Source organism: Stegodyphus dumicola, chromosome 8, assembly GCF_044657685.1.
Source record: "Stegodyphus dumicola isolate Sdum_Otavi_A_Nest chromosome 8, ASM4465768v1".
NCBI classification, from domain to species: Eukaryota; Metazoa; Arthropoda; class Arachnida; order Araneae; family Eresidae; genus Stegodyphus; species Stegodyphus dumicola.
Window position 1 is genome coordinate 39,963,972 of NC_140775.1, and position 27,218 is coordinate 39,991,189.

Consider the following 27,218-nt stretch of genomic DNA (forward strand, 5'->3'; position numbering starts at 1 on the left):
AAATAATAATTTGGAAAAAAATTAAATAGAAAAAATGCAAATGTGTGGAGGATATTTAATACACCATATACGTAATATGCACCTGTAATTTTAAACTACATTTTGTAATTTTTAGGTATATTTTCCTTATAACATACACCCTTTTCTCAACAAAGAAACCTAAAATGTACATGTGTGATGTTCTTATTTTTTTAAAGTTATTCATTCATTTGAAGATTTTTCCCAAGCTTTCGAATAATGGTAACTTATAAACCATAAGGAGAACATTATGTTTGTGAGGGAAATGCTTGGAAGAGTAAATAATTCTGCAAACAGGACAGGTTGTATTCAGTGCACAAGATGTTAACATGTAAGATTCAATGTACATTCTTGTACAAGGTGTGTACAAGAACATTATAGTTAGATTTTTGAGAAAGGAGGAGACTATCTGGGGTAAGAACGCACTCTGACCTGAAGGAATTTGTGGAATTAGGAGTCAGACGTTTTCACTTTCTCCATGATTTTGAAGTAAACATCAAAGGCTTTAGTAAATTGCATTTGCTTTCAATGAAATACATTCCTTTGAAAACATTGTTTTGTTTGTTTTGTTTTTGCACTGCGTTTGTTTTGTTTGGCTCCTGCCAAACAAAACAAACGCAGTGCTGGTTTCATATGTGAAGTCATTCAATTTGGGAAGAAAATGGAAATTATGCTGCTGCAAATATCTTCGATGTTGGTTTATAGCTCCATATGCGAGTGGAAGAAAAATGAAATCACAATAATTAATATACCAAATATTAAATGTGCTTTGCTTAAAGGAATATTGAAATGTCCTTTCCTGAAAGAAATGTTGCAAACTTGATCCTAGAAAATTGCCAAAATGGATTTATTTTAACAAGAAATAGCATATGTTTATTTACTTTAAGTGGGCAGAAAAAAGTGCCAATGACAGTGTGAAAACTTTAACTTTGAACCGATGTAGCTGGCATGGAATAATTTCGTTCTACGAGAAAAACAAAAGTTTTGCAAAGGCTTCCGAAAGATTTCGACAACAAACTGGTAAGTTTCCAGAAGTATGTTATTGAACTACAACAGCAAAAAAAATTATTTGCTGTCGCATATTGGAAATATAAGTGAAACTCCAGTAAAGTTTGATACAATAAGAAATAAAACAGTTGATGAGAAAGGGAAAAAAGGGGGGTCACAAAACATTTCACCTCACAGTAATACTTTCCTGCTTAGCGGATGATACAAAATTAAAACCCATAATTAATTTTAATGAAATGCCTTAAATTCATCTTTCATCTGATTTTGATTAAGAAAATTCTTGAAAAAAGTAAACTATTACAAAACTGCAACATTTGTTACTTTATTTTAATAGACAACTAAAAGAAAATTTACAGAAAAAGATCTAAATTTTGTGTTGATAAGATTACTAAATAATATTTTTAATTCTTTTTCTCACTCGTGTGAGCAAAACAGAACATATCAAAATTATAATACATTCTGCTATTGACATCGTTAAATCTTAAGGCCAGTGTGCTTTATTTCAAATTCAATCTCAATTGTGGCACTTTTTGTAATACAAATGAAAGAAAACAAAATTACTTATGGTATATAGTTCTTTTTATATAGTACTAGCAAGTACTATATATAGTTTTATATAGTACTCGTCTGGCTTTTAAATGTATCGAAAAAATGCCTGAAGGGAACACCAAACGTTAAATTTAAAAACTGTGCAGAATTTTTCTGCAGAACGACTTCATAATTTAAAAAATAAAAAATGCATTACATATAACAATGTTACAATGAAATAAGCAATATCCCTTAATACAAATATTAATTATCCTAATCCTAATAAATAAACCAACTTCCTGTTGCATTCTCTCAACAAACATCCAGTATCCAAGAGAAACATTAAATTTAAAAACTGCACAGAATTATTGCTCTCATTTTTCCAAGTGGTAACAGTGCTCATTTTCATGTCAGCAGTCCAGTATACAATTGAATGAAAAACTTGTCAAAACCACATTTCTATAAGAACGAAACTATTCAAAAATGATGCGATAAAATCAAAAAGATAAAATACAAAAAATCGCTTCAAGGTGCACTGGCTCTTGTCTAGATGCACCTAGATACCAAATTTCACAGCCCTGGGTCTATTAGCTTATGCGCAGCACAAATGAAAGACACACATATTCTTTCTTTTATTATATGTAGAGATACAGATTACACAAAATACTCTTCTTTATATATTTTACATGAGTTGTCACAAAAAAGCCTGTTAATCTTGAATAGCTAATGAAAATTGAACATCTTAGTTTAGATATTTAAGAAAAAGTCCCAGTAAAATTTAAATCATTTACAGATTTTTTTTATCAAGTTTGATTTTATCCTTGATCTTCCTGGCTGGAAAATAATCTTGTAATGTCAGGGGTGGATTAAAAGCTTCTGAAAAGTGTCATATCTGAATTTACAGGCACTACAATGCAATTGATGATAGAACTGCTTCTAAGTGAAATTCCATATGTATATTAGCCAAACACAACTGAAAAAATTGTTTTAATGAACAATGTATTACAGTTTGAAATAAAATGCATATTTTTTAAAGTTATTTTATTTTGACTTTCAGAACAATGAACATTCACCACTATTTATACAACAATGCACTTAAAATATTGATACATTAGAATCTTGAGACTAGTTTAAGTTAACGAACATTCATCTAAACTTTCTACATAAAAAATGAGTTTCTATCTTTCATTTCCATAGTACAAACACGTAACAAATCAAATCACACTAAAAACAATTCTAGATTAAATAAAATAAATTACTCTTATTCTTTAACCATAATGAAGTTGGTCTAACCTCCAGATAAGACATATACAGCATCAAGGCTGTTTGTTGCACACATACAACAAGGAATGATTTAAAGACTATACACAGTTCTTGAGTAACAAGTGGAGGAATTATCTGATATGTTAGTCTTTGAACTTGCGGTTAGGATTGGCGCCAAATAAAGTTTCACGTATTTCTGGTAGCAACTGTGGGGAGAGAAAGAAAAAGATATTTAATACTGTTTATAATACTGTTTAAAGCTTTCTGAAATATATATCTATATAGCTTCATAAAAGTACTTTTATAAAATATTTAAGGAAATATTTAACCTTTTAGATGCTGATAGATGAAGCAAAAGAACTAAATTCAAAGAGATGTTCTAACATGTACTTAAATTTTCAGTTTATTAAGGCTAATAAAGGTGAATGATTAAGCTCAAACTAAAGCATGTATGCATGCATTTTTTGTATATATGGCACTATGTACTTGGTAATGCAGTCTTACTGTGCTTGATACCTAAAAAGTTAATACAGTACAAGATTTGAAATAGTCAAGAATTGGGCACACCAGATTTTTAAATCATGAATGATTTTTATAGACCAGATTTTAGACTAAATCTAGTATGTAGATATTACAAATCAAAAATATGACATCACTGTTTGTTCTAAAAGAACTAATTATGATTTTAAAAGAACCAAAATTTATATACACACAAAAAAAAAAGTTTAATAAACATTTTTCAACACAAGCTGTTTAAGACTTTTTTTTTTGTTCTAATAATTCCTCCTTATTTTATAGAAAGACATAATTTCTTACAGTTACAAAATTTTACTACTCAAGTTCTCTGTAACTGAGGCATCAAGAATTTGCGCTAAATTAGCAAATGAAGTCTTTTCTCAAGAAAGCCACATTTCTCTATCAGTGGCAATTTTTTCTGAATTTAAGAACATATTATAAATTTAGCTACCATTCAGTTCACTGATGATTGGGACATAGCTACTGCATCTAAAAACTTCAGTTACATCATTTTCCTTTTGCATTTCTTCAGAAAAATTTTTACCTTTTATTTGTGATATCCAAAAATCTTCAAATTCCCTGACTACCATCACCATGAAGTATGATATGGGGCATAAATTATGCCAAGCATTTTTAAAAATATCTGCAGACATGTTCTTTCATGACATTGCTATGCTCAACAGTGCAGATTTTATACTGTCCTGCTCATCACATTTATTACTGTGAGTGGCTTGACATTTTGGATCTGCTTCTGAAGAACAATATTTAAACAGCACTTATTAGTTAAATTTCAATAGCTGATTATTTTAGTTTGTTTTTAACAAAATTCCTAAGATAATATTTAGATCTAAAGTATATAAGCAAACAAAAGATTTTAAATAATAAGGTAATTATGCACACATATCAAATGACAAAAAATCTTTTGAACTGATAAAGGTGGCCATGCCACAAGTTAAAGGATAGCCTGAAAACATATGGTCATTGATTAAAATTTTTAGTCACTGCCTAATAATGTAATTATGTTGGTTAAACACTGAAACTGAATGCCTATGTAAAACTGAAAGTATATGTGATTATAATATATAGGTTAGCACATAAAATATGCAAATTAGGTGAATGACAACCATGTTATATAATACATGTTACGTACATGTATGTTCACATTTGGTCTGCATTATGGTTTAAAATTAAAGCAGTTTTTGAAAGTGATCAGTATTCATTAAATGTGACATAAAAAGCAAGAAGGCAGTTTGGTGGGCAATAATCACTAGTAGGTGGACCACCTGTCAAGCAGTAATCACCAGTAGGCAGACCACCTATTTGGAACTGAGATCCAACTATGAGCTTTTCACCCACAACTATAATACACTGAAGAGCCAAAACATTATGAGCATCTTACTCAACAGCACATTGCATGGCCTTTTGCCCAACAAAACAGCTGCAACTCATCTTGGCATGGATGGCACAAGTTCTTCGTAGATGACTGGAGGCAGATTGTACCAAATGTCTATGCAGCAGTCAATGCAAGTCAAGATATTCCTGACATGGTCTGCACTCTGAGCTGCCACTCCATGGCATCCCAAATGTGCTCTATCAGGTAAAAATTTGGCCAGTTAAGTGGCCAAGATATTAATTGGAATATATCCTAATGCTCCTCGAATTACTCGAACACAATACGAGCCTTGTGACATGAGGTGTTGTCCTGCTGGAAGATTCCATTTCTAGTTGGGAAGACAAGACGCCATGTAAGGGTGAAAATGATCCACAATTATGTTCAGATAGACTGTTCTACCACACCTGAGGGTCCCAGAGCCACCAATGAGAACACCTCCCAAAGCACAATACCGGCATCACCAGCCTGTGTGTGTCCTGCTATAGAGGGGAGCAACCGCTTGCCCGGAAGACGACGTACCCTGACACGACCATTGATATGATGAATGAGAAATCATGATTCATGCAACTGTCTTCCAATTATCCATGGTCCAGTCTCTATATTCCCATGTCCACTGTAGACATAGTGGACAGTGACACTTGGTCAACAGAGGTACATAAGCAGGACATCTGCTGCACAGACTCGCATCCAACAGTGTCCGCTGAACTGTGTGTTCTGAAACACTTGCACTTGGACCTGCATTGTATTGGGCTCTCAGCTGAGCTATTGTCTGGCACCGATTTTGCTGTACCAAGTGGGACAGTTTCCGATGACCTTTTTCTTCGATGATGTCAACAGCTTGGCATTTACTGCTGGTTTCACCATCATTTATCCACTTTGCATAAATATTAACAATGGCAAAATCATGAACAACCTACCAGTAGTGCAGTTTCAAAGATACTCATTCTGAGTCATAGGGCAATTACAATCGCTCCTCTATCAAATTCACTTAGATGAGCAGCTTTTCTCAACACTTCCAAAAGTATATGCAAGAATAATTCCTTACCTTGTCTAAGTAGCAGTTAAATACCATTCCCACTTAATCACGTGCCCTCCATGCCATTCAAATGAGTTCACTGAAAAATGTGAGAATGGTCATAAAGTTTTGGCTCATCAGTGTGTATGCCAGAGGTGGGGAAAATGCAGCCTCTGTGAGTTTCTTGAGTGGCCTCTAGCTCTTGTATTAATTAATATTTAATTATATAGATTATGACAGTTTGAAAATTAATAGAATTAAATAACTTGAGGATTTTGCATCAGCAATATCTTTATGTAAAAATAACCATTTTGCAAGGCACTCTGGATAGAAGTATTTTGATTGTCAACTATATTCGTGTAAATACAATGCATCATGAATTTTGGCAGATGCCAAATTTAGACAAGGAAACGTATAGTGTTGATGTACTGTACTACTGCAAGGTTTGCTGGCTATCAACAGGACAGGTTTTTGATAAAAGTTTTAACTTTACAAAGACAAATTTTAAACTTTTATCAAGAACAGGGAAAACTATGTGATCTATCAGATGAAGCATTTTGCAGAAACATTAGATTTTTGTCTCATATTATGACCAAACAAAACAATTTAAATATTTGACTGCAAGGTAAAATGAAGCATATATATGAAATGTGGTAAAATATACAAACTGCTCTCCTACTCGGACATATCTGCAGAACACTTCCCGAAGTTAGTAAAAATGTAAAAATAAAAACATTCGATGAATATGTAGGTGTCTCGGATTTTTTAATAGAAGAACATACTGAAAGATTTTCAGATTTTGATGAACACACTGCTGCTATGAAACTGGCATCTGAACCTCATTTAGTAGATATATCCAAAGCTTCTATGGAACTACAAATGAGTTATTCGAGTTGCGGAAAGACAGTATCCTCAAATATCTTTTTGATGCTAAAAAGGATACCATAGAAAGCTGAAAAAATGCTGTTGAATATCCATGTCTACAAAAGCATGCACACCATTTATTTTCCTGCTTTGGAAGTATTTACTGCTGCAAGTCAACATTTTCTTTTGTGACAAAAATTAAATGCAGTTTAAGAATGAAAATTACAAATCCTCATTTAGAGATCTACTAGGGCTGCACATTACAAAGCTTGATCCAAATATTCAGTTATTTTCAGGCAAGAAACAAATGAAAATACTTCACTAAATTAAATTTTCCATCGGATTTTAAGATTATTTTACATACTATTGCTATGCTGGTTTCTTATAACTTAATATTATTACTTTTCTGCTATTTTTTCTTATAATGTAATAAATTTATTGAAAAATTCTTCTACTTTACTGTTTTTATTTAAAACAATATTTAAATACTACATGCAGTTGTTTATTAAAAATTATTAAAGATTAATTCTATAACAAGTTAAATTACCTTATGTGAATACAAAAATATTTTATATTGTAAACTTTTATTTTAATAAACGACTTTATGTGGTTTTACATTATTTCAATATAATGCAATAAAGTGATAAAACTATACTAAAACTACAAAAATTTCACAATAGTCGCATTTATAGGTATACCAACTTATGCGGCTTCCTTTATCACTACCTAATTTAAATGTGGCCTCTCATGGTAAAAAGGTTCCCCACCCCTGATATATGCTATTGGAGCTAGAATTACTGTGGCTGCTAGAACCATTCCTCTAAATGTTGCATAATCAAAATTTCGAGACTGAGAATTAGATGAAAATTTGAATTATGCAGAAAAATTCAGAAACATATTGCATCTAGAACTAATCTTTAAAACATTACAAATATGCGTGCAGAAAGCTGCCTAGGAATATTCTCAGAGCACAGTCTTAACTTTTCCACACTTACTAAAAGAGATAATAACAGGATATCGTTCACTGGTATTGTTTCTCATCCTTAACTCATATTCATTTTTAGAAAAAACAACATGTGATCATGAGTGGAAATGAATTTTTATATAAAACTTACATTATTCTGAAGTTAGTTTTTTGCATAATTTTGAATTAGCATGTTTCTTTTTCTTACAGATTAATATTATCTCTTGTTGGTTAAATATCTTACAATACATTTTTGACAGCATAAATTTGCCCACAACACCATTTCTGTTTTTATGGACACCATCAAAACAGCTGTTTGCTCAATTACATGTAAACTACTTAAAAAGTTCCCTATAAAATAACTGGTCTGGATTATTTAATAATAGCAAAACAGACTAGAAGCTTTCTGCCTTAAAGATATGATGCATGATAAAAAGAATCTTGCAAAATTTTTACAATATTCTAATGACTTTGTGCCCATGAAGGTAAAAATGCAATATTTCATACAAAAGTGCTTAATGGACTCTCATTATTATGCTTTTAATGGTTTAAGTCCATACGCACACAAATGCTCTACGTTTTATGTATTTACCAGACTTCAAAAGTCCTTATGTAAATATCTTTATGGCTTCCATTAAATTCAAATTTTCTATTTTCTCAATTAAGATAAAAGTGCCATTAGACACCAAGTGGTGAATTTTTGATTGTTTTAATGTATTAACTGTTTTTCTTCACTCACTATTGGTATTATATTTCAAATCTTCAAACTAAAAATAATTCATTTAAAATTTATATTAATACTACTATGGACATAAAATTCAATTTCTTGATGAATCGTTTTTGATACAATTACATGAATTTTATTTACTATACAATATTATCTTTAAAAAAGGATATGAGAAAAAAAGATATATAATATTATCTTTTTTTTAACATATCATTTTTTCAATCAAAAAATCACACTCTACATAATTACTGTATTTAATCAAAAGTACGATGTCTTGTAATTACTGATTTTAAAACAAACAGAAAATTATATAAAAATTGTAGTATATTTATCTGTGATTTTCTCTACTAGAATGTCAACATGTTTTTCATCAAATACTATTAATTAGAATGCAAAATTTCAAAGAAAAAAGGTCTTACAATAACATATCTATGATAATTTATTTTTATAATTTATTTCTTGCCATATTTACAGAAATAATTTTTTAATCAAATTTTACAATATTTTTTTTTTTTTACCACATTTTATGCAACTCTTATGCTTTTAAAAAATCTGAAGGAATACTTATTATTTTCTTATAATTATCAATCAAAGTCCAAAATATTCAACTAATTTAAATTTGATATGCTTAAACAGTACAAATATTTTTATTTACTTAACTATCCATGCATTCTACTCTTTAATATTTCACCAAAGACCTAGACCTTCTTAATATTATTTTATGCTCTAAACTTTAAAACTGTCAGTTTATAATTGAAAAACACAAAACAATAGTATTAAACAGTTAAGTACTAAATAAGTATTAAAATAATTCTGAATTTTTAAAAGCCAAAACTGGTAGAAGAGCAATATTATTTCTATACATACATAAATAATTAATATATTATATAGTTATTTATATTCAAATAATCCTTATTTATTTTTCTATACTTGAAAAATGCATGACTTGGATCAGCAGGCACGATGCAAGTCATCATTTTGTGAGTTTCAGAAAGTAGGGGAGGAGGAAAATAATTATCATGAATGATGAAAGGGGTGCAAGGTCCAAAAAGGTTGAGAATCACTGCTCTATAGGCTGAGCACAGCAAATACTGGATGATAAAAGAAATGATAAGAACAGGAACTTTTTACAATTTTTTTCATTCTTTATGTTCAGTCTGTATCCAATCATTGTAAATTAAGGTATCAGTACAATAAAATTTTTGCTTTAATCAAATAAACTATACTGTTCTAAATTAAACTTTACTCCTATCTAATAATTTTTCAAAATATTTTCATCCACAGATTGCTTTGATTTTTTGTACTTGTCATTTACGTAAATTAAGCATTAATATTTACAAAGTGCTATATAATTATTACAAAATATTTTCAAAAATACTTAGAACTTATTAAATAGAAATAAGCAGTTGGATGCAATGCTAGTCATAGTAATTAACATTTTTCATAGTAAATTAAAGCACTAACACACCAATTAGCACTTTAGCCACTGAATGATTCCAATGTTGTGTTATAAGGTATTTTCTCTCTCCTTTCTGCATGCCTTCATGGTGTAACAATAGCACACTTGGCCCGTATTCAAGAGGCCCATATTTCACATCTCCAGCATCAAAACAACCTAATGATTCTACAGTGGAATCTGAACTAAAAGGTGGTGGATGATGATTCTTCACAACCAGAATTTGACGATGGGGTCCCCTAATCCCCCAGTCGCACTTTAAAAGGGAGACTATATACGGTATTTTCTTCCTCCTTTCTGCATGTCTTCATGGTGTAACAGTAGTACACTTAGCATGTGTGCGAGAGGTCCAGGTTCGAGTCCCGGCAAGGACATTGCTAATTTTTCACCTCTCCAGCATTAAAATAACCTCATGACTCTACAGTGTTACTGTCATAACAAAGAATTTGTAACGTGAAATTTCTATAATAATAAATGATTATTACTATTCCAACTTCCAAACATTTGTAACAGAAACTATACATATGATGGTAAAATAAGAATGCTACAAATTTTGTCTTAAAATGAAAACATTTCATACCTGTTGACTAATCATATCTAGTCTACTTTCAAGAGTATTGTTTATTTTTATTTTCCCCTTCTGTGCTGTCAGTTCAATTCCACCAGCACTGTAAGAAATTTTTAAAATAATTCTTAGGTTAAATATTTAATCAGACAATAAAATATGCCGCATACTGTTTTATTTTTAATACCAACATACAGAAAAAGAATACAGAATTACATCTACAATAAACTAAGAATTAACTGTTTCAAAAATCAATCAATCAATAATAAGGTATTGTTATAATATAAAAATTGCTATACCTGATGCATTTCAAATGTATGAATACTGCAGTGATTTTTATGCAAACCCAACATTTTAAATACTATACAGCACATTTCTACATTCATGGGATAGAGTTTAAGAGGTGCAAATCAAAATGTATATTCTCAATACAATATGGTTGAAATTAAATGTGGAAAAGGCTAGACAGCACTTGCTGTTTTATTATAAATGAAGTTCTGGGGGTAAAAAAATTCAGATTTCTCTTGCAATAGATCAAGTTATGAATGCCAGACATGAAACTTATGCATGCAGCTGTGAACTGCAAAAGATGTGCAACACAACATTTAATGCCATGAATGAGCTGTGTAATGAACATCTGCATCATTAGCTGCATAAAACAGGAACATTTGATTAAGGAGTTCCCAATGACAAAATCAGCAGTTTTTACATTAAATTATATATATATATATAAATATTATTGACCAAGGTCATACAAACGTAATACTGAACTGTGCAAGTCTAATGTAATCCCAATAAATCATCAACATAATTATATCAATCATAATTTACATATATGTAAGAAAAATAAGAATATGTGAAAGATCAAATTAGCAGCTTAAATTCCCTTCTGTATTCTTAAAATATTACCCTTTCTCTGCACGTCATTTCTAGATTAATCCATGTCATATGACTCTTACGTAATTCTGATGATGTAAATGGAAATAAAAACTCAAGCAGCCAATAGTAATTTTATAGCAGTATTAACTATCCAATCAAAATGCATTGAGAGCCAAAACTAACTCAGTCTGAATTAAGATTTCATCCTGAACATAACGCACTTTCTTCCTATGCTTTGGATTAGCTGGACTGCTGCCTATCTGCTCCTTTTTTCTTATTGCAAATTTACCTAAAATGTAATATAGGACAGGCACATTTAATGTGCCAACTTGATTGTGGCCGCAACATGTTTGTTGAAATAAAAAATGAAGATTTAATCTGCCTTCATTTCCAATTTCCTATTCAGTATGGATCAACATTTCTATGTCATCAAAATTCTGCTCATCATTACTTCTAAGTTTATTTTTATCAAATATATATATACACATTGAAGAGCCATTACATTATGACCCCCCAATCTATAACAATGGGCTCGCCCAGGAACAAAACCACTGCACGTGCACAGCTGATGTTGGAGTACATAAAGCAGCTATGCATTGTCTTTCCAAACATAATGCGATTAGTGACAAAATGGGAAAAGCAGCTGATTTATCAGACTTTGAAAAAGGTCAGATTGTTATGGCTCAGCAACTGGGAACATCAATATCAGAAACAGCATGTGTAGTACGCTGTTCACATGCAGTTATCCTGAGCACATACTGAAAGTAGTGTATGGATGGTGAAACGACAAGTCACTGGCCAGCATTGTGTCATCAATGGCACATTAATTCCAGAGGAGAGCAGAGATTGCTACACATTGTTCACCATGACCAAAGAGCTACAAAAGCTGAAATCACCACCAACTGCAACAGTGGCGACCCAGACAGTGTTTCTCAACATACTGTGACCATTGCTGTTTTATTTTTAATACCAACATATGCAGCTTATGCAGCCAGAGGCCGAAGCCTGTTCCTGCACTAATGGTATGCCATCACCAGCTGTATCTGCAATGGGCCAAGAAACATTGGAAATGGACATTAGAAACCTTGGCTCCCAGACGTACAGATGGACGGAGATAAACTAGTGGCGAGGATATTATGGTGTGGGCAATGTTTTCATGGAGTACATTAGGACTCATAATTCCCATAGAATAATTCCTGATGTTTGAGTGCTAGATGAACATCATTGCAGACCAGCTTCACCCATTCATGACAACAGCATTTCTGGTGGGGAATGATGTTTACTAACAGGATAATGCATTATGTCATAAGGGTCGAATCGTCACGGAGTGGTTCGAGGAACGTTTCAGTGACTTTCAAGTCATGTCTCCAAATTCATCTGACATTAATCCAATAGAACATCTGTAGTCCCACCTAGAAACCAAATTCGTGCTGCCATGCTACCCCCTCAGAATGCATGGGAATTGAAAGACCAGTTGGCGAGCGCTTGGGTACTAGATATCTCAGACTACCTATCATTGGAGTCAATGCCACGCTGGGTGCTGGCACTTTTGAGGGCTAAAGGTGGTCCTACATGTTATTAACAGCGTGGGGATAATGTAATGGCCCTTTGGTGTATATATATGTAAAACATTTTAACACGGCTGTGGAGTTAGTAGAAAAAATTACTGACTCCAGCTCTTGGAATTTTTAAAGACCTCATATATACCTCATATATGTGTAAACATATACACATGTGTTACAGTTTATTTTTTTTTAATATAAAAGAATAGACGCAGCAGGGAAAAAAAATAAAAAATGATGACATAGCAGATTATTTACACTAATTGACATTTATTATGAAATGGAAAAACTGGCATTATAATTTCTAAGAAACAGTATAGCTTTGGCAAGATCTTTTTTGTTAGAGGACCGTAGATCTGATTTGATAAACTTAAGAGCTGAGAATAGTCTAACTTTTCAAGATACATTTGTATAAGTTCTAAAAGAGGTGTCTTGCATGAGATATCATATTTCTCTATTTCTTCAAGAGCTGTGTAGAAATCTTGCTTGTATTTTTTTTTTTTTTTTCAATTTTATATCTAAAGTCTCTTGTTTTTTTATTTTCATTCGCTTTGCCTCAGCCTTTTCAATATTATTCAAATATTTCTAAAAATCTAATTCACCAATGGAAGAGATTGATAGAGACTCAGCTGCAATGCCCGCAGTCTAACTTGTCTTGATTTGAATACTCCAGTTGTTCTGAGAATTATTCCATTTGTCTTTTTAATTTGTTCATTAGCCAACAAAATTCAGTGTTTCGAACCTACATATATTGAACCCAGCAAAATTTCATTGTTTAGCACACAAGTTTCCCTTTTCTTCATTGAGGAAATGATTCCTTCTGCAATAAGCCATCCCATTTTAGAAAGAATAAACATCACATTTTTTCATTCTTGCAGAAACAAGCTTCCTGTTAATTCTTCAGACTGTAGCTTTTTTATGACAATATACAGTGTAGAAAGAAGAGTTTCCAATTCAGCAAGATCATTTCACAGTCTTGCTGTTAGTGAAACAACAGGATTACCTACATTTTCTAAAAAGTTCTTAATTCTAACAACCTCTTTATAATGAAATATGTACTTTCCCACGTGTTGCTTGCTAAACAATTGCTCCTTTTCTTGCTTGCCTCCTAAGAATGCCATCAGTTTTGGGAGTCCTTGCTGCTATTGCTACTTGCCTAAATTTAACAATGAAATTTGTAGCATTTGCAGCCATGGGCTCCTTTTTCTTGCTACAATAATATCCTCCATGAGCTGAAGAAGTAACTAAATGAATCAGTTTAATGAATAATGGCAAATAAAACATCCATCCTCCTAACTTATATTTATTTATTAATATGTCAATCAAATGGAAAATAACTAAATATTATTAATGTACATATTGAATAAATAAAAATAACAACTCAATTTGTCATTATTTTTTTTTCATTTCACTTTAATTTTAAATTGAAACTGTCTAACAAAAACTGGATTGGAGTCAACATGTTTTAGCAACTCCAGCTCTGACCCCTTTTACTCCAAAATCGGCCTGACTCTGACACCACAGTCCTGCATTTTAATGCATTAAATGAAAAATCTATGAGCTTTTCAGCAAACATTTTACATCAAAATTTGAAAAATATATTAATTGATGTTATTTAGAACATAATACCAGTTCTGTAGCTAAACAGCAAAATACTGGTTTTGTACCTAAACAGCAACGCTTAAAAAGTTTTAATGCTACTATTTTCTAATTTTAAGTTTTGCGTTGCTTCACGATAAGCATTGTTTCACTTTTCAAATTGTTGCCACAAAAAATTATTGCCCTGTATTATAATTAAAGAAATTAAATAATAAAGAATCTGCATGAATGTATGTTTCTCGCATTGTGATAAAACAACGGTACTTAAGAGCCATCAAAATTTGAATAACATAATTTTCCATAGAATATGGGCACGTGAAAGCCCTAATTTGGAATTTGTGTTTGTTTTATTATCAATTTCCTTTTTTGTAACACTTTAACGATAACGATTTCAAAGCGAGCAATTGCAACACTACGAAAAAAATATATATCCAGCATACGAGACTCTGTATCAGAAATTCTAAAGATATGCTCTTTGTAAAATTATTTTGCGATATTGCTGCTGAAATGAATTTTATGGTTTGAGTGTGAAGAACATGATATTTAATAAAGGTAACACACAAAGCATTAAAAAAAAATGCTCCTTTGGACGTAGTTTAAAATCTGAACCCTTTCAGATTATTTTATTTTCATTAAAACTCAAAATGTTGATTAGTAGCAGATAAAAAATGAATCCGAAAAGTTACAAGCATATTCAGTTAATATAACATAATAATTTACTTGCCAGTCAGGAGGTAAGTAACTTTCTTTATCAATTGTTATTTTGCAAGGTTTACCAACTTTCTCTTGATACTCTTTGGCTATTTCTCCTAATGATCGCTCTACCAAATCTGCATCTTGTTTTCGGCACTTCACTGTTACCTCAGATTCTAACAGCTGATATATTGACTAGAAAATAGAAAGATTTAATAAATATAATAATCATTATAGAATAAGCCTCGGTAGCACAGTAGGCAGCACGTCAGTCTCATAATCATAATAAAATAAGTTTAAAATCAATATAAACAATTATGTTTTAATTATAATTATAATTAAAAAATAAATTCATAATTCTTACATTGTAACTATTTCAATCAAATATAAAACATAAAATTATAGGTATTAACTAAAACGACTTTTAACATTTTGCAAATTTATTTTCTCTACCAAAAAGAAATGAATTATCCACAACTATTTAAATTCTTATTCATATGTCTGCTAAAATTACTATCAGGTCTATAAATTTGAACCAGGTCATATTAAATGAAAATAAGTAAATAAATAATAAATAAAATAAAGTTTTTAATAAAATACACTTATATTATCCATAAAGGAATTCATGAACTAAAAGGAGAAAAATAATTCATCATATAATTTAATGGGAAAACGAGATGGTGCAAAACAGTACATCGCCAAAATAGATTTGTAGCAACCAATAATGTTGTCAAAATATATTTACGAGGCAACCCAAGTATGCACATAGCCCATGCCTGTTTGGCAGGTTTTTCAATGCTGAAGCTGTATGAATGCTGATTTCATGCAATTTTCTGATGTTTTTTAAAGCAAAAATAAATCATTGCATATACGGGGAGAACAACATAGAAAAAATGAAGGGGGGTGTTAGAAAAGGTGAGTGATTTTTCTTGCTTTTTAAATGTTACTGATTATTTAATTGTATGAAATTCTTAACATGACTTCATTTTGAAATTGGCTGCTGCCTTTAATGAATTAGCAATAAATTACTTGTCAACGAATCTAGAACAATTTTGTAGAAGCATAGATAATTAGAAAGTACCGAAAATTTATAAAAGAAGTTTTTGATTATGATTAAATAAAAATTACAAATTATATTTACCTGAAGTATCAGATTCTTCAAAACTTGTTGATAACGTGCAGTATCTTTGGTTTTTGTGTGTAACTGCTTCCTAGCTTCATCAAGTACAACCTGTAATTCAAAAAAGAAATAAATTAAAAAAAAAAAAAAAAAAAAAAAAAAAAAATTTGATGAGGAGGTGATTACAAAGTTACTCCTCAACAATGGGAATTTGAACTGCATGGCTGCACTTACATGTGGATTTTTTTTACAAATATGTAACACAATTTTTTTATTACATGTAAAAAATTGAAGTATTTTTAGCCTTACTGCACAGTTTACACAGGAAAAATTACAAAACTTTAACATGCTTGTATAAAAAATCAATATGTATTAGATATCAATATATCGCTTACTACCTACCATAAAATATCTAACATAACTGACAATTTCAAAATATTAAAAACCAGGAAGTTTTTCACACTGCACGACCACTTTATTTCAAAGGAATTCCAAACTAATTGTAATTTTTTGTAACTCAATTCCGATATAAAATATATTAGCATTTAATTAGATATTCTAAATTTGATGTTCTTTGGGTAATTTCATTTTTTAATTTTCTTGCACATTTTATACCAAGAAAATCCTGAAAAGCAAGGGAAAGCTTTTATTTATCAAAATACTTTTAAACAGATGAAAATTAAACTAATAATTTACGTACATAGTATTTTGTGTCACAAAACTTAGCAATAAACTTTATATACTGAAATAAACAAAATCAATAATTAACTGATTATACATTGTTTGAATTTTTATATAAAAATGTCTAGTTACTTTTAGTAATTTGTAGTCCTTTAAATGTCTACAGTAGATTAAGACGACTGAGATCAAATGAAATTTAAAGGAAAATTATTATTATTCCCCTTACTATTGTGTCGACTTAACATATGCATAAATTATGCTTTGTATTTCGTACGCATGCTTAACATATAAGCTATAAAATGCATTGTTAATTGCCATTTTTTATCTCAATTAATATGCATTTTATTATGTTAATGTTCAAACAGTTTTTATAATTTTTACAGATTGTGAACACTAAGTTTTGGGAAAAACTAAAAATCATTCAAGGATTGAAAAAAGTATAATTAGCACACAATACCACACTAAAAAATTAAAAATAAATTTCGCTGATAAAAGTATTTGAAAGTTTATTCTAATACTCCTCATACCATAGAAAAGTTACATATAATGTATATGTACACATATCATATGTGTGTGCACGCGTAAGATTCAAAATATGTAAATCAGCTTTATAAAATACATCAGTGTAGGTTACATGGCTTAAGTTATGTTGATGTAGCTAATTCAGAGCTTGAATTCAAAATTTTGAAAATTGAAATCTTTCTAACCTAAACCAAAACCTTGTCTTGGTGAGCTTCTATATTAGATAACTGCGTACTTTAGCTTCTACCTCTTTTGCTGTAAAGACGTTATTTCACTGTACTCTTCCTACTGTAATACAGTACAAAGTCTGACATTCGGACTCGTCGGGACTTTGGCGATTCCGATTATTAGATCATCAATTTAAATCTGGTAAGGTGGCATGCAAAAATTATATAATTAAAAATATGAAATCATAATTTATGAAATAAAGAACAATTATGATCAAAATTTACAAAAAAAGTTTAATATTTATTTGTTTATTTTATTAAACATTTCTTTCAATATAAGTTGTTCAAGTTGCTTCCACAAAAAATTCAAAAAGACATTTCAATAACAATATCCAAATGATAGCATTAGCCATGATAACATTAAGCAGCATCTACTGTGCATGAATATTAATAATAAAGATGATTTGTAATTCTTAGCAACCAAGCTTCTTCAGTCAAGTAATAAACAAGCAAAACAAAAGAAAAAAACTGCAATAAGTACAATAAACTTATTGGGATGATCTTTACTGTACGGTACCCATTGGTTTATGTCTGAATAAATCGCCAAGTGGTATTGGTTGTTCATGAAATCTTGAAGCCCGCTATGTGAAATAGGTTTTTTGGTAACCCCTGACTGATAATGTTGGCGAAACTAGCCTTGGGGAAAATTGTGTTTTTAGTTCTTTCATTAAAAAGGGATTATTTTTGCGAATATCAGCAAACGTGTTGTGATAAATTTAGATTTTGGATATTTTTTGTAATAGTAACCATTTTATATGGATTCGGGTTTCGTTTTCAGTTGCTGTGTTTGCTTGGACATGCGTGGTATGGTCTTGGATTCTGAACTTGCTATTATTTTGCTGTGGGTACCATCATTTGAGTATGTCTGAGGTAAGTAAGAGGATGAATGCTGATTAACAGTGGATAAGCTGAAGGTGACCAAAAATTTAATTGAATTGCTTACATGGAGGATGGAGGAGATGGTGAAGGGAAGCATGAATGTATGGAAATGAAAAAAAAAAAAAAAAAAAGGTATGTTAAAAAATTCATGTTTATTTATTCGTCTCTGTGTATTAATTTTTGTTAAAAGCTTTGTTGTTTAATGTTAGGAAATATGCAGTTCTGGTTATTTGTTCGTCTCTGTGTGTTAAGAATTTTTTTCTGGTTAACATGATAGTTTTAACTTTGTTTTAGCTTCCTTTGTTCAAGTTAAAATAGGTCGATGTGTATATGGACAAAGTTAAGGTAGTGTTTAATGCCTAGTTTGTGCAATTCTCTGATTTTAAAGTTAAAATAGGTTGATGTATACATGGACACTGAGTTTGTGTAAGTCTTTGACTTCTTGTTTTGGTTTTGTGCAGCAGTGAAAGGTGCCAATCTTGGTGTCAAAAAAGAGAGGGTTTGCCAAGGGATACCGTAGAGTAAATTTTAACCACTTATTGTTATCAATTTGAAAATGCTGCACACTAGTCATTAACATTAGGGAAGGATTGTAGTTTGCCTTAATCTATGCATAAAGTTGATTTATACAAGCCATATTTTCTGTAGTGTGGTTTTCTAAAAATAAATCACTTGTATCTTATATCCACAGAAAACATTAAAAAAAGAGAAAAGGCTTTTTTTATCTACTGATACTTGAAAATTTGATTCCTTATTAACTAGTAAACCTTAATGTTTGTAAAAGCATGCAAGATACCAGAAATCATTAGCCAAACGACATTTGCTGTATAAATAATAATTAAAAAATATATGTATAAAAACTTACTTTAATATGATCTTCTTGAGTTTTCAAAACTTTAAGCCTAGCTTGGTTAAGCATATTTGAACTCTGACTGAAATTAAAATAAAAATTGAGGGAAAATCTATAATATATATCGAATAATTTTTCACTTTGAGGAGGAAGACGAACTTACATCTTCCTTTGTAATTCCACTTGTTTTTCTTTTTTTTCAAAATACTCAATAATTTTCAACCTTTGTTCCTGTACTAGTCTGCCCTTTTCAAGATTAAATTCTTCCTCAGCCTATAAAACAATATTTATACAATTAAAAAAAAAAATGTAAGGAAGACAAATTTTCATTTCAGTAATAATTTTTATTTAAAATAATTTTTAATTAATAATTTTTACATTATAATTATTGATAATGATTGCTACAGTTGTAGGTTAGGTTTAAATTGAATTAATTTAAAATACTTTCCCTGAAATTGTGGAAAATTTTTTTTCCTATATAATCTTTGCTATAATAAGCTTCTCAAACACTTAAGATTAATTTGTTTACAGTATAGAAAGCCACATGTTGCTACAGTTTACCATTCAATATTGTCTCTTAATCACATATATATGTGGGAATGGCAAAACAGCTCCTGCTGTCCAGTGCTTCTTCTAGACTGCTAAACCATCCGAGCAATCAGGCAGCTGGCCGTTATAAATTAAGGAAAGAATACATCTTCTGGAGCTAATGCATACTAATATTACAGATGTACAGTAATCAACTATGGTAGGATTTGATGAAAAATATATGCTTCCGAAGTTATTTACATTTTAAATGACAGCTGGCAAGAAGTGAATTTGAACTATTTCTGAATTACTGAAACTGGCAATTTTTTTAAACTGTACATACTCTCAAACATGTTTTTATGGACTTTTTTTTGTATACAGTTTTTTATGTAGTATATTAAATAAAGTCCATCAAAATACACAATCACTTTTTTTTACTGTACATACTCTCAATTTTTTTAAACTGTACATACTCTCAAACATGTTTTTATGTAGTATATTAAATAAAGTCCATCAAAATACATAATATGAATAAAAAGAAAACAGCAGATGGCTGATAGTGTCAAAATAACGTGATTTAAAAACAAATCAACAGACGGTCCACCCAATATTACATCATATTAAAAATCAATTACCAATTCTCAAAGAACTTTAAAATTCCAGAATGAGCCTCAAACCAGTGTTTCTGGTTACTGCGACATATATAAACAGCTAACCAGACAACAATTATAAAAACTGATGATCTAGTACATTGTATCACCAAACATGACAACTCTGAAACAGAGTGAGGTAGCATCTTCAAATGATGAAACTGATTTTGAACCAGTTATCCATAAAAAAATCCATGTTCTTGACTGTAAAGAATAATTTTCATATGTACATTTAGGAGTTTTTGCATACGTAATATTTAATGTATAAAGAAATAAAGCATTTAAAAGTGTTTCTGTGCAAAACTTTTTGCTTTGTTTGGAACACCAATTTATAGCTAAATTGTGAGGTTCTGAGTTATTTTCTATGTCAAACTTTTTTTTACATGATCCCTATTTACTGCATAATTTTTTGGTACTCTTCTGTTATTGGGACCAGGTTCAGAGATGTAAGTATGCATGTGCATATATGTGTGTATGGATACACACATACAAATATACATGCATACATACATTTCTGAATCCGGTGCCGAAATGTGTAACAAACAATGCCTTTTAAACTATTTAGGAAGTTTCAGATACTACTTAGGAATGCATCTCCTTTTATATGGTTTCTATTTATTTATTTATCACCAGTGAGCAGGCTTCTGACCTCTAAACAGAAAACTACCAGCTCAGCGGGAGATTAAGTACAATCCACAGCCACCACCCCCACAAAGGTAGGGCTGTACTTTTTTTTTATTTTTAACAAAGCCAAAGAGTACATATGATAGCAGTATTTCATAAACAAAGACAACTTGCATTCATATGCTACATATAAGTCAGAGTTATAAGTTAGTACTTAGTATAATAAAAACAAAGTTGCTGATTAAATTTTACATATACCGCAAAGGCTCTTATTTTCGCGAAAATGAATATATCGGTGATTTCGCGAATTTTATATGAACAGAACCAAAAGTTGAAAAATTTCAAAAGTGCCTAAGTAAAGTTGAGAAAGTTGAAAAATTCTAAAAGTACATCTTTTGTATAAAGCATTTTAAGTTATTTGCGAAAAGTTCATCTCCCCTCCCCCATTGCTCTTAAAACAACCCACGGTGCTTATCAACTTTGACCTTGGCTCAACATGCGCATTCCCCTCCCCCTTTTGAACCGAAAATGTTATCACCCCATCCTTTCGCTTTTCTCGGAATTGGATCGTCCATGCCCAACACCTGCTTGAACAAGTTGTTTCTACCAGGAGCTCCACAACGGAGGAATACGTCGGCAAGTTGGCTTTCGGCAAATGTTCTGACGAGACGAGAGATAGAAGCGGTGAGTGCAAGATAGAAAATTGAGAAGAGAATGTGTTATTAGTGCCGTAAATAAAATGTGGAAATATTTGTACAAGGGAGAGAAAATTCTTATAGGAGCTCCAGCGCCAGCAGGGCTTCTGGATACAAGGAACGTTAAGTCGTTTGTTGAATCAAAAGAAATAATATCTGCAAATACTGAGGTTTCTACTGCTTTGAAAGCAAAACGTGGGCAGTATGTAGTATATGACAAAATGCTGAGGTCCAAAATGGGCCGATATGCTACTATGTACGGAAATTCTGCAGCAGTGAAACATTTCACCTCTGAACTGGGAAGGCAGGTGAGTGACTCAACCATTCGCAGCATAAAGAAACGGTACATTCAAGCATCTAAAATAAGCTACAGCCAATGTAACAACTTTACTGCACGGTAATCGTGGTTGCCCCTTAAAACTTTGCAATTTCGATGCAAGCATTCAAACATATACAGTCAAAAGTCGTTAATCCGGACTCGTCGGGACTTCGGCGATTCCGGATTATCGATTTTTCCGGATTATAGATCATCAGTTTAAATCTTGTAAGATGGCATGCAGAAATTCTAAAATTAGAAATATGAAACCGTAATTTATGAAATAAAGAACAATTATGATCTAAAGGGTATTAAAAGTTGCAAAAAGAAAAAGCTTAATACTTATTTGTTTACTTTATTAAACATTTCTTTCACTGTAAGTTGTTTAAGTTTTGCTTCGTTTCATGTGATAATACTTTCTCTACAGACATAATTTCCTGTTTAGTTACAAAGTTCCGCTGTTCAAGTCCTATAATTGCTGTGTCAAGAACACCGACTAATTTGTCAATCGAAATTTTTTCGTTTTCAATAACCTCTGTCACTTTTCTTCGCTATCGGAAGCGAATTATAATGACGAGGAACTTGTTTTAAATCATATCAAAGACGGAGCATATCGAGATGAAATACTACATTTGGTAAGGAATTATAAGCCAAATAAAATAAAAACATCTGCGCTGAAGATAAGGATAGTGCTGACAGATCAACTTCCAATTCATTACGCGCCCGCTACGGCTACCCCCCCCGCCGAGCAGCATGAAATTGATAAAGAGATTTCGGATTTCAAAACATACTTTCGCTTTAGATCCTTTACATATTAACAAGTATATATTGGAAATTCTATTTGATATAATCGAAAGTTTAAGCTTAGTTTTTTCGAAAATTAAGGAACAACGCAATCATCAACATTAACTGAAATATATAATTAGATAATTTTAGCTTATACATTCATTATACATAAAATGCGCACGTGAAAACGTATTCTGCACTTGCGCACACTCATATGCGCAGTCGTAAAAGGTCTTACGCGCACGCGTAAACGCCTATGCGCATGTGTCAACGCGGCGCATGCGCAGAAAGTTTTTAGTTTTGAGGTCCGGATTATAGATCATTCCGAATTATGGGTGTCCGAATTAACGACTTTTGACTGTATACGTAAATTGCGGATTGCTGGTGTAATAGTGAACCACACTTGTTATTGCAGCTGCAAAAGGAATTGCGAAATCACCTGATCCATCTCTACTAACTGAACCCAAGATGGGCCAGAAGCCTGCTGGAAAGAATGAACTTTTTCTGTAGAAAAGGAACCAAGGCTGCATGAAAACTGCCCCCAGACTTCCCAGCTATTTGCGACGAATTTGTTAAACGTGTTCGTACAATGATCGACAAAAATGTTTTTACCCCTGAGATGTTCGTTAACTTTAATCAGAGAAATGCAAAGTTTGTGCCTACATCTAATTACACATTGGAAGAACGTGGTTCAAAACAAGTGTCTGTAATTGGCATGGAAGATAAAAGAGAGATGACTGTTTTGTTAGCATGTTCCCTTGCTGGAAACCCACTTCCACCACAATTGTTGTTCGCTAGAAAAACAACAAATTGTCATCCAAACTTTACATGTCCTGCAGTCTGGGACGTGTGGCACACTGATTCGCACTGGAGTAATACTGACACAATGATTCGATACATCGAGAATATTCTTGTACCTTATTACGACAAGCAGAGAGAACTTCTCGGGCTAGTTCCAGAACAACCTGGTATAAGGATTGTTCGACGTTTTTAAGGCACACCAAGATCCTCTTCTTCTGACTGAACTAGAGAAGAGGAATATTATTCTAAATTTTGTTCCCGCTTCCTGCACAGGAGAGCTCCAACCTTTGGACTTAACTGCAAATGGCGAGTTCAAGCGTTTGCTCAAGAATGAGTTTATTGAGTGGTATTCTTATGAGCTTCACTTTCTAGACAAAAAAGAATTTGTGGACTTGCAAATATCATGACTAAAACTGATTCACGCGTTTTGGCTTGTGCGCGTATTTAAAAGTATTGAAGCCAAACATGAGATAATTTTGAATGGTTTCAAAGAAGCTGGTATAAATAGTATTCTAAAAGAATGAGCTGCCTTCTATTAATTTTATTGTTTTATATTCGAGAAATATAGTTGTATATTATTCAAAAAATAGTTAAAAGAAAGTTGTCAAGAAAAAGCTTGTAACTGTGCAATAAATAATTAAATGGTGCTACTTTGGTAGACGGCTGCATGGATTTTGGCAAATTTTTTTTTTTTTTTTTTGGCGAGAGATAGTACTTATGGTAAACGAATTGCTAGACAAGTTATTTATGGTAACCAATACTTTGTGGCCAGTTTATTTAAAAAATAATGAGTTTTATTATGCATAAATTCCATGTTTTAAATATTATTTATGGCTTCTAAATATTAAAAATCAATTTAATTTTCCATTTTTATTTGAAATAATTTTATTGTTTATGATATTTTGTATAATTTATGTTGTGGATGATGTAATCAATGACGTCACCTTGCTTTAAATGTAATTGGTTTTAATATCTATAAATTTAATATAATGTTTTAAACATTATTTATGGCTGTTACAGATTAAAACACAATTTTTTTTGAAAAATGATTTTATTATGAATGATTATTTAAATAATTTTAATTCTAGGCGTGATGTAATCAGCTCACTGATTGGTTACAGAATATTTGTGCATTAATGAGCTGTAATCAGCTCCCTGACTGGTTACTGAATATTTGTGCATTACCATGCCATTTCAAAATTTTATTATTCATCTCTTTGAATTTAGATTTCATAGGAAACGGAATGTCCCTTTCAAAGATTAATGTTGTTATTGGTAAGTACCAAGAATTATTGGCATCGGAATAAAAAAAATTTTCCTTTGAGATCTTATTTTGGCCAAACTGGCTTTCCTAATCAAAGATTTATTTATAAATTACTACAAGGGTAAGAGGAAATTTATTTAAAATTTTTGGTGGAAACCTCGCTAATTGCTTCTTCAATGAAGTGCGAGAAATGTGGATCACAGATGTGAAGATCGTTAGAAGAGCTGATTCTGAAAACAGCCGTATATGGTATTGTGGTTATGGTTGAAGAAATAGCCACTGTAACATTAAAAAAAAGTATTAGACATTTCTTCTTTTTTACCAGCAATAAACTAATTGCTTCATTTTAGCTCTAGTGTACGAAGCTTTCTTATTTACTTATTTTAAAGTATTTGAATTTAAGTAATATTTTAATTCTTTTAGACGCTGGTATGATGGTTTTTAATTCGATATTCAATTTAGTAATATTTTAATCCAATTAAACATTGATGCAATGTTTTTATAGCGGTATTTTTATTCTATTTCTGTGCTATATGAAAGTAATAATTTAATCTTACTTTACTATTTTATATTTGTAGTAAATGTATTTATTTACATTTGCCTGCCATCTTGAAAAACAACGTTTTCAACAAAATATGAATCCATTATTTTTAACAAAATTAAATTTTTTAAAGTTTTTAATACACTATGAGTAAAATAATGTAAAAACAGCGTTTTTCAAGATGGCTCACGATTGTAAAAACAGCGCCAACAATTGTGTGCAACCATCTACCAAAGTAGCACCCATTAAATTTTGGGTAAGTGAAAAATTTCTGATTTTTTATTATTATTTGAGGCCGGGAAAAAAAGAAATTATTTCACGAGGCTTAAATTTTCGCAATTACGACAGGATCGCAAAAATAAGGGCCTTTACAGTACTTAATATAATAAACAAAACAAAAATAAATAAATAAAAGGGAAAAATAAAATAGATATATATAAATAAACGCAAATATAAATAGTAAATAAATTAATATAAAAATTAAAAAGAAGGTTTATACAAAGATTACTTAGTTAGTTGATGAGTATGAATATCGCTATCAAATAACTCAGCCACTGGGAGTATTTCTGTTGGTAGAACTGTGGGCCTGAAGATCTTATCTGTGGTGATTTTGAAAATTGTCCCATTGCAAAATTGCAGCCAGGAATCTTGCTTGGCAATTGCAATTTTTCGCTTTAAAGCAGCTTGTGATTTTTTATACAGTCAAAAGTCTTTAATCCGGACTCATCAGGACTTCGGTGATTCCAGATTATCACTTTTTCCGGATTATAGATCATTAGTTTAAATCTGGTAAGATGGCATGCAGAAATTATAAAATTAAAAATATGAAACCGTAATTTATGAAATAAAGAGCAATTATGATCTAAAAGGTATCAAAATTTACAAAAGAAAAGTTTTTATTTATTTGTTTACATTATTAAACATTTTTTTCAACACGCGCATGCATAAAGCATACATTACGCATAGTCGAAATTAGAAAATTGCAACCAGAAAACTATTTGATGTGTATTCGTGATATTTATAATGACGAGGAATTTGATTTAAATCATATCAAAGAGAGTACATCGAGATGAAATACTACATTTCGTAAGGAATTATAAGCCGAATAAAATAAAAACATCTGCCCTGAAGATAAGGATAGTGACGACAGATCAACTTCCAGTTCATTGCGTGCCGCGTCCCCCCCCCCCCGCAGAGCAGAGCAGCGTGAAATTGATAAACATATTTCGGAATGATTAGAGAATCAAAGGATATGCCTTTATCCATTTTTTTGCAGCAATTCCACTTTTTGTTTGATGGACATCGAAACATGCTTTCGCTTTGTAGATCCTTTGGCAGCTCCAGAATCGGAAATTCTTTTTGACATAATCAAAAGTTCAAGCTTACTTTTATAAAATTGCTCTAAGAGTCTGCAAAAAATAATAAGCCGGATCCAATTAGAAGATTAAGAAACAACGCAATCTGCAACATTAACTGAAATAGATAATTAGATAATTTTAGCTTAGCTTATACTGTCTGTTATACATTAAACGCTATCAGACATGCTATCAGTTGGTTGCAGACGACGTCGAAATCCATAGTTGTATTTCATTCTCCGAGATAAATGGTCAGTGTGTCTATAAAAGGGGACAAGTGTCTCTTTAGTTTTGTAGTCCCACCACAGAAAGTTTTGAAAATTACAGTG

At 31.3% G+C, this 27,218-nt stretch overlaps 1 protein-coding gene across 1 annotated transcript in view; it reads right to left on the minus strand.

Annotated features, from left to right (window-relative positions):
• Positions 1-2,524: 2,524 nt before the first annotated feature.
• Vha26 (V-type proton ATPase subunit Vha26) overlaps positions 2,525-27,218 on the minus strand; it is a 49,300-nt gene continuing 24,606 nt past the window's right edge. The window contains exons 3-8 of the mRNA XM_035357065.2: positions 19,493-19,602; positions 19,345-19,411; positions 16,192-16,281; positions 15,082-15,245; positions 10,333-10,420; positions 2,525-3,023 (exon numbers count right to left, since the gene is read on the minus strand). Of these exons, the coding sequence (XP_035212956.1) occupies positions 2,961-3,023; positions 10,333-10,420; positions 15,082-15,245; positions 16,192-16,281; positions 19,345-19,411; positions 19,493-19,602 (582 nt within the window). The 3' untranslated portion in view covers positions 2,525-2,960. The remainder of the gene's footprint in view (positions 3,024-10,332; positions 10,421-15,081; positions 15,246-16,191; positions 16,282-19,344; positions 19,412-19,492; positions 19,603-27,218) is intronic.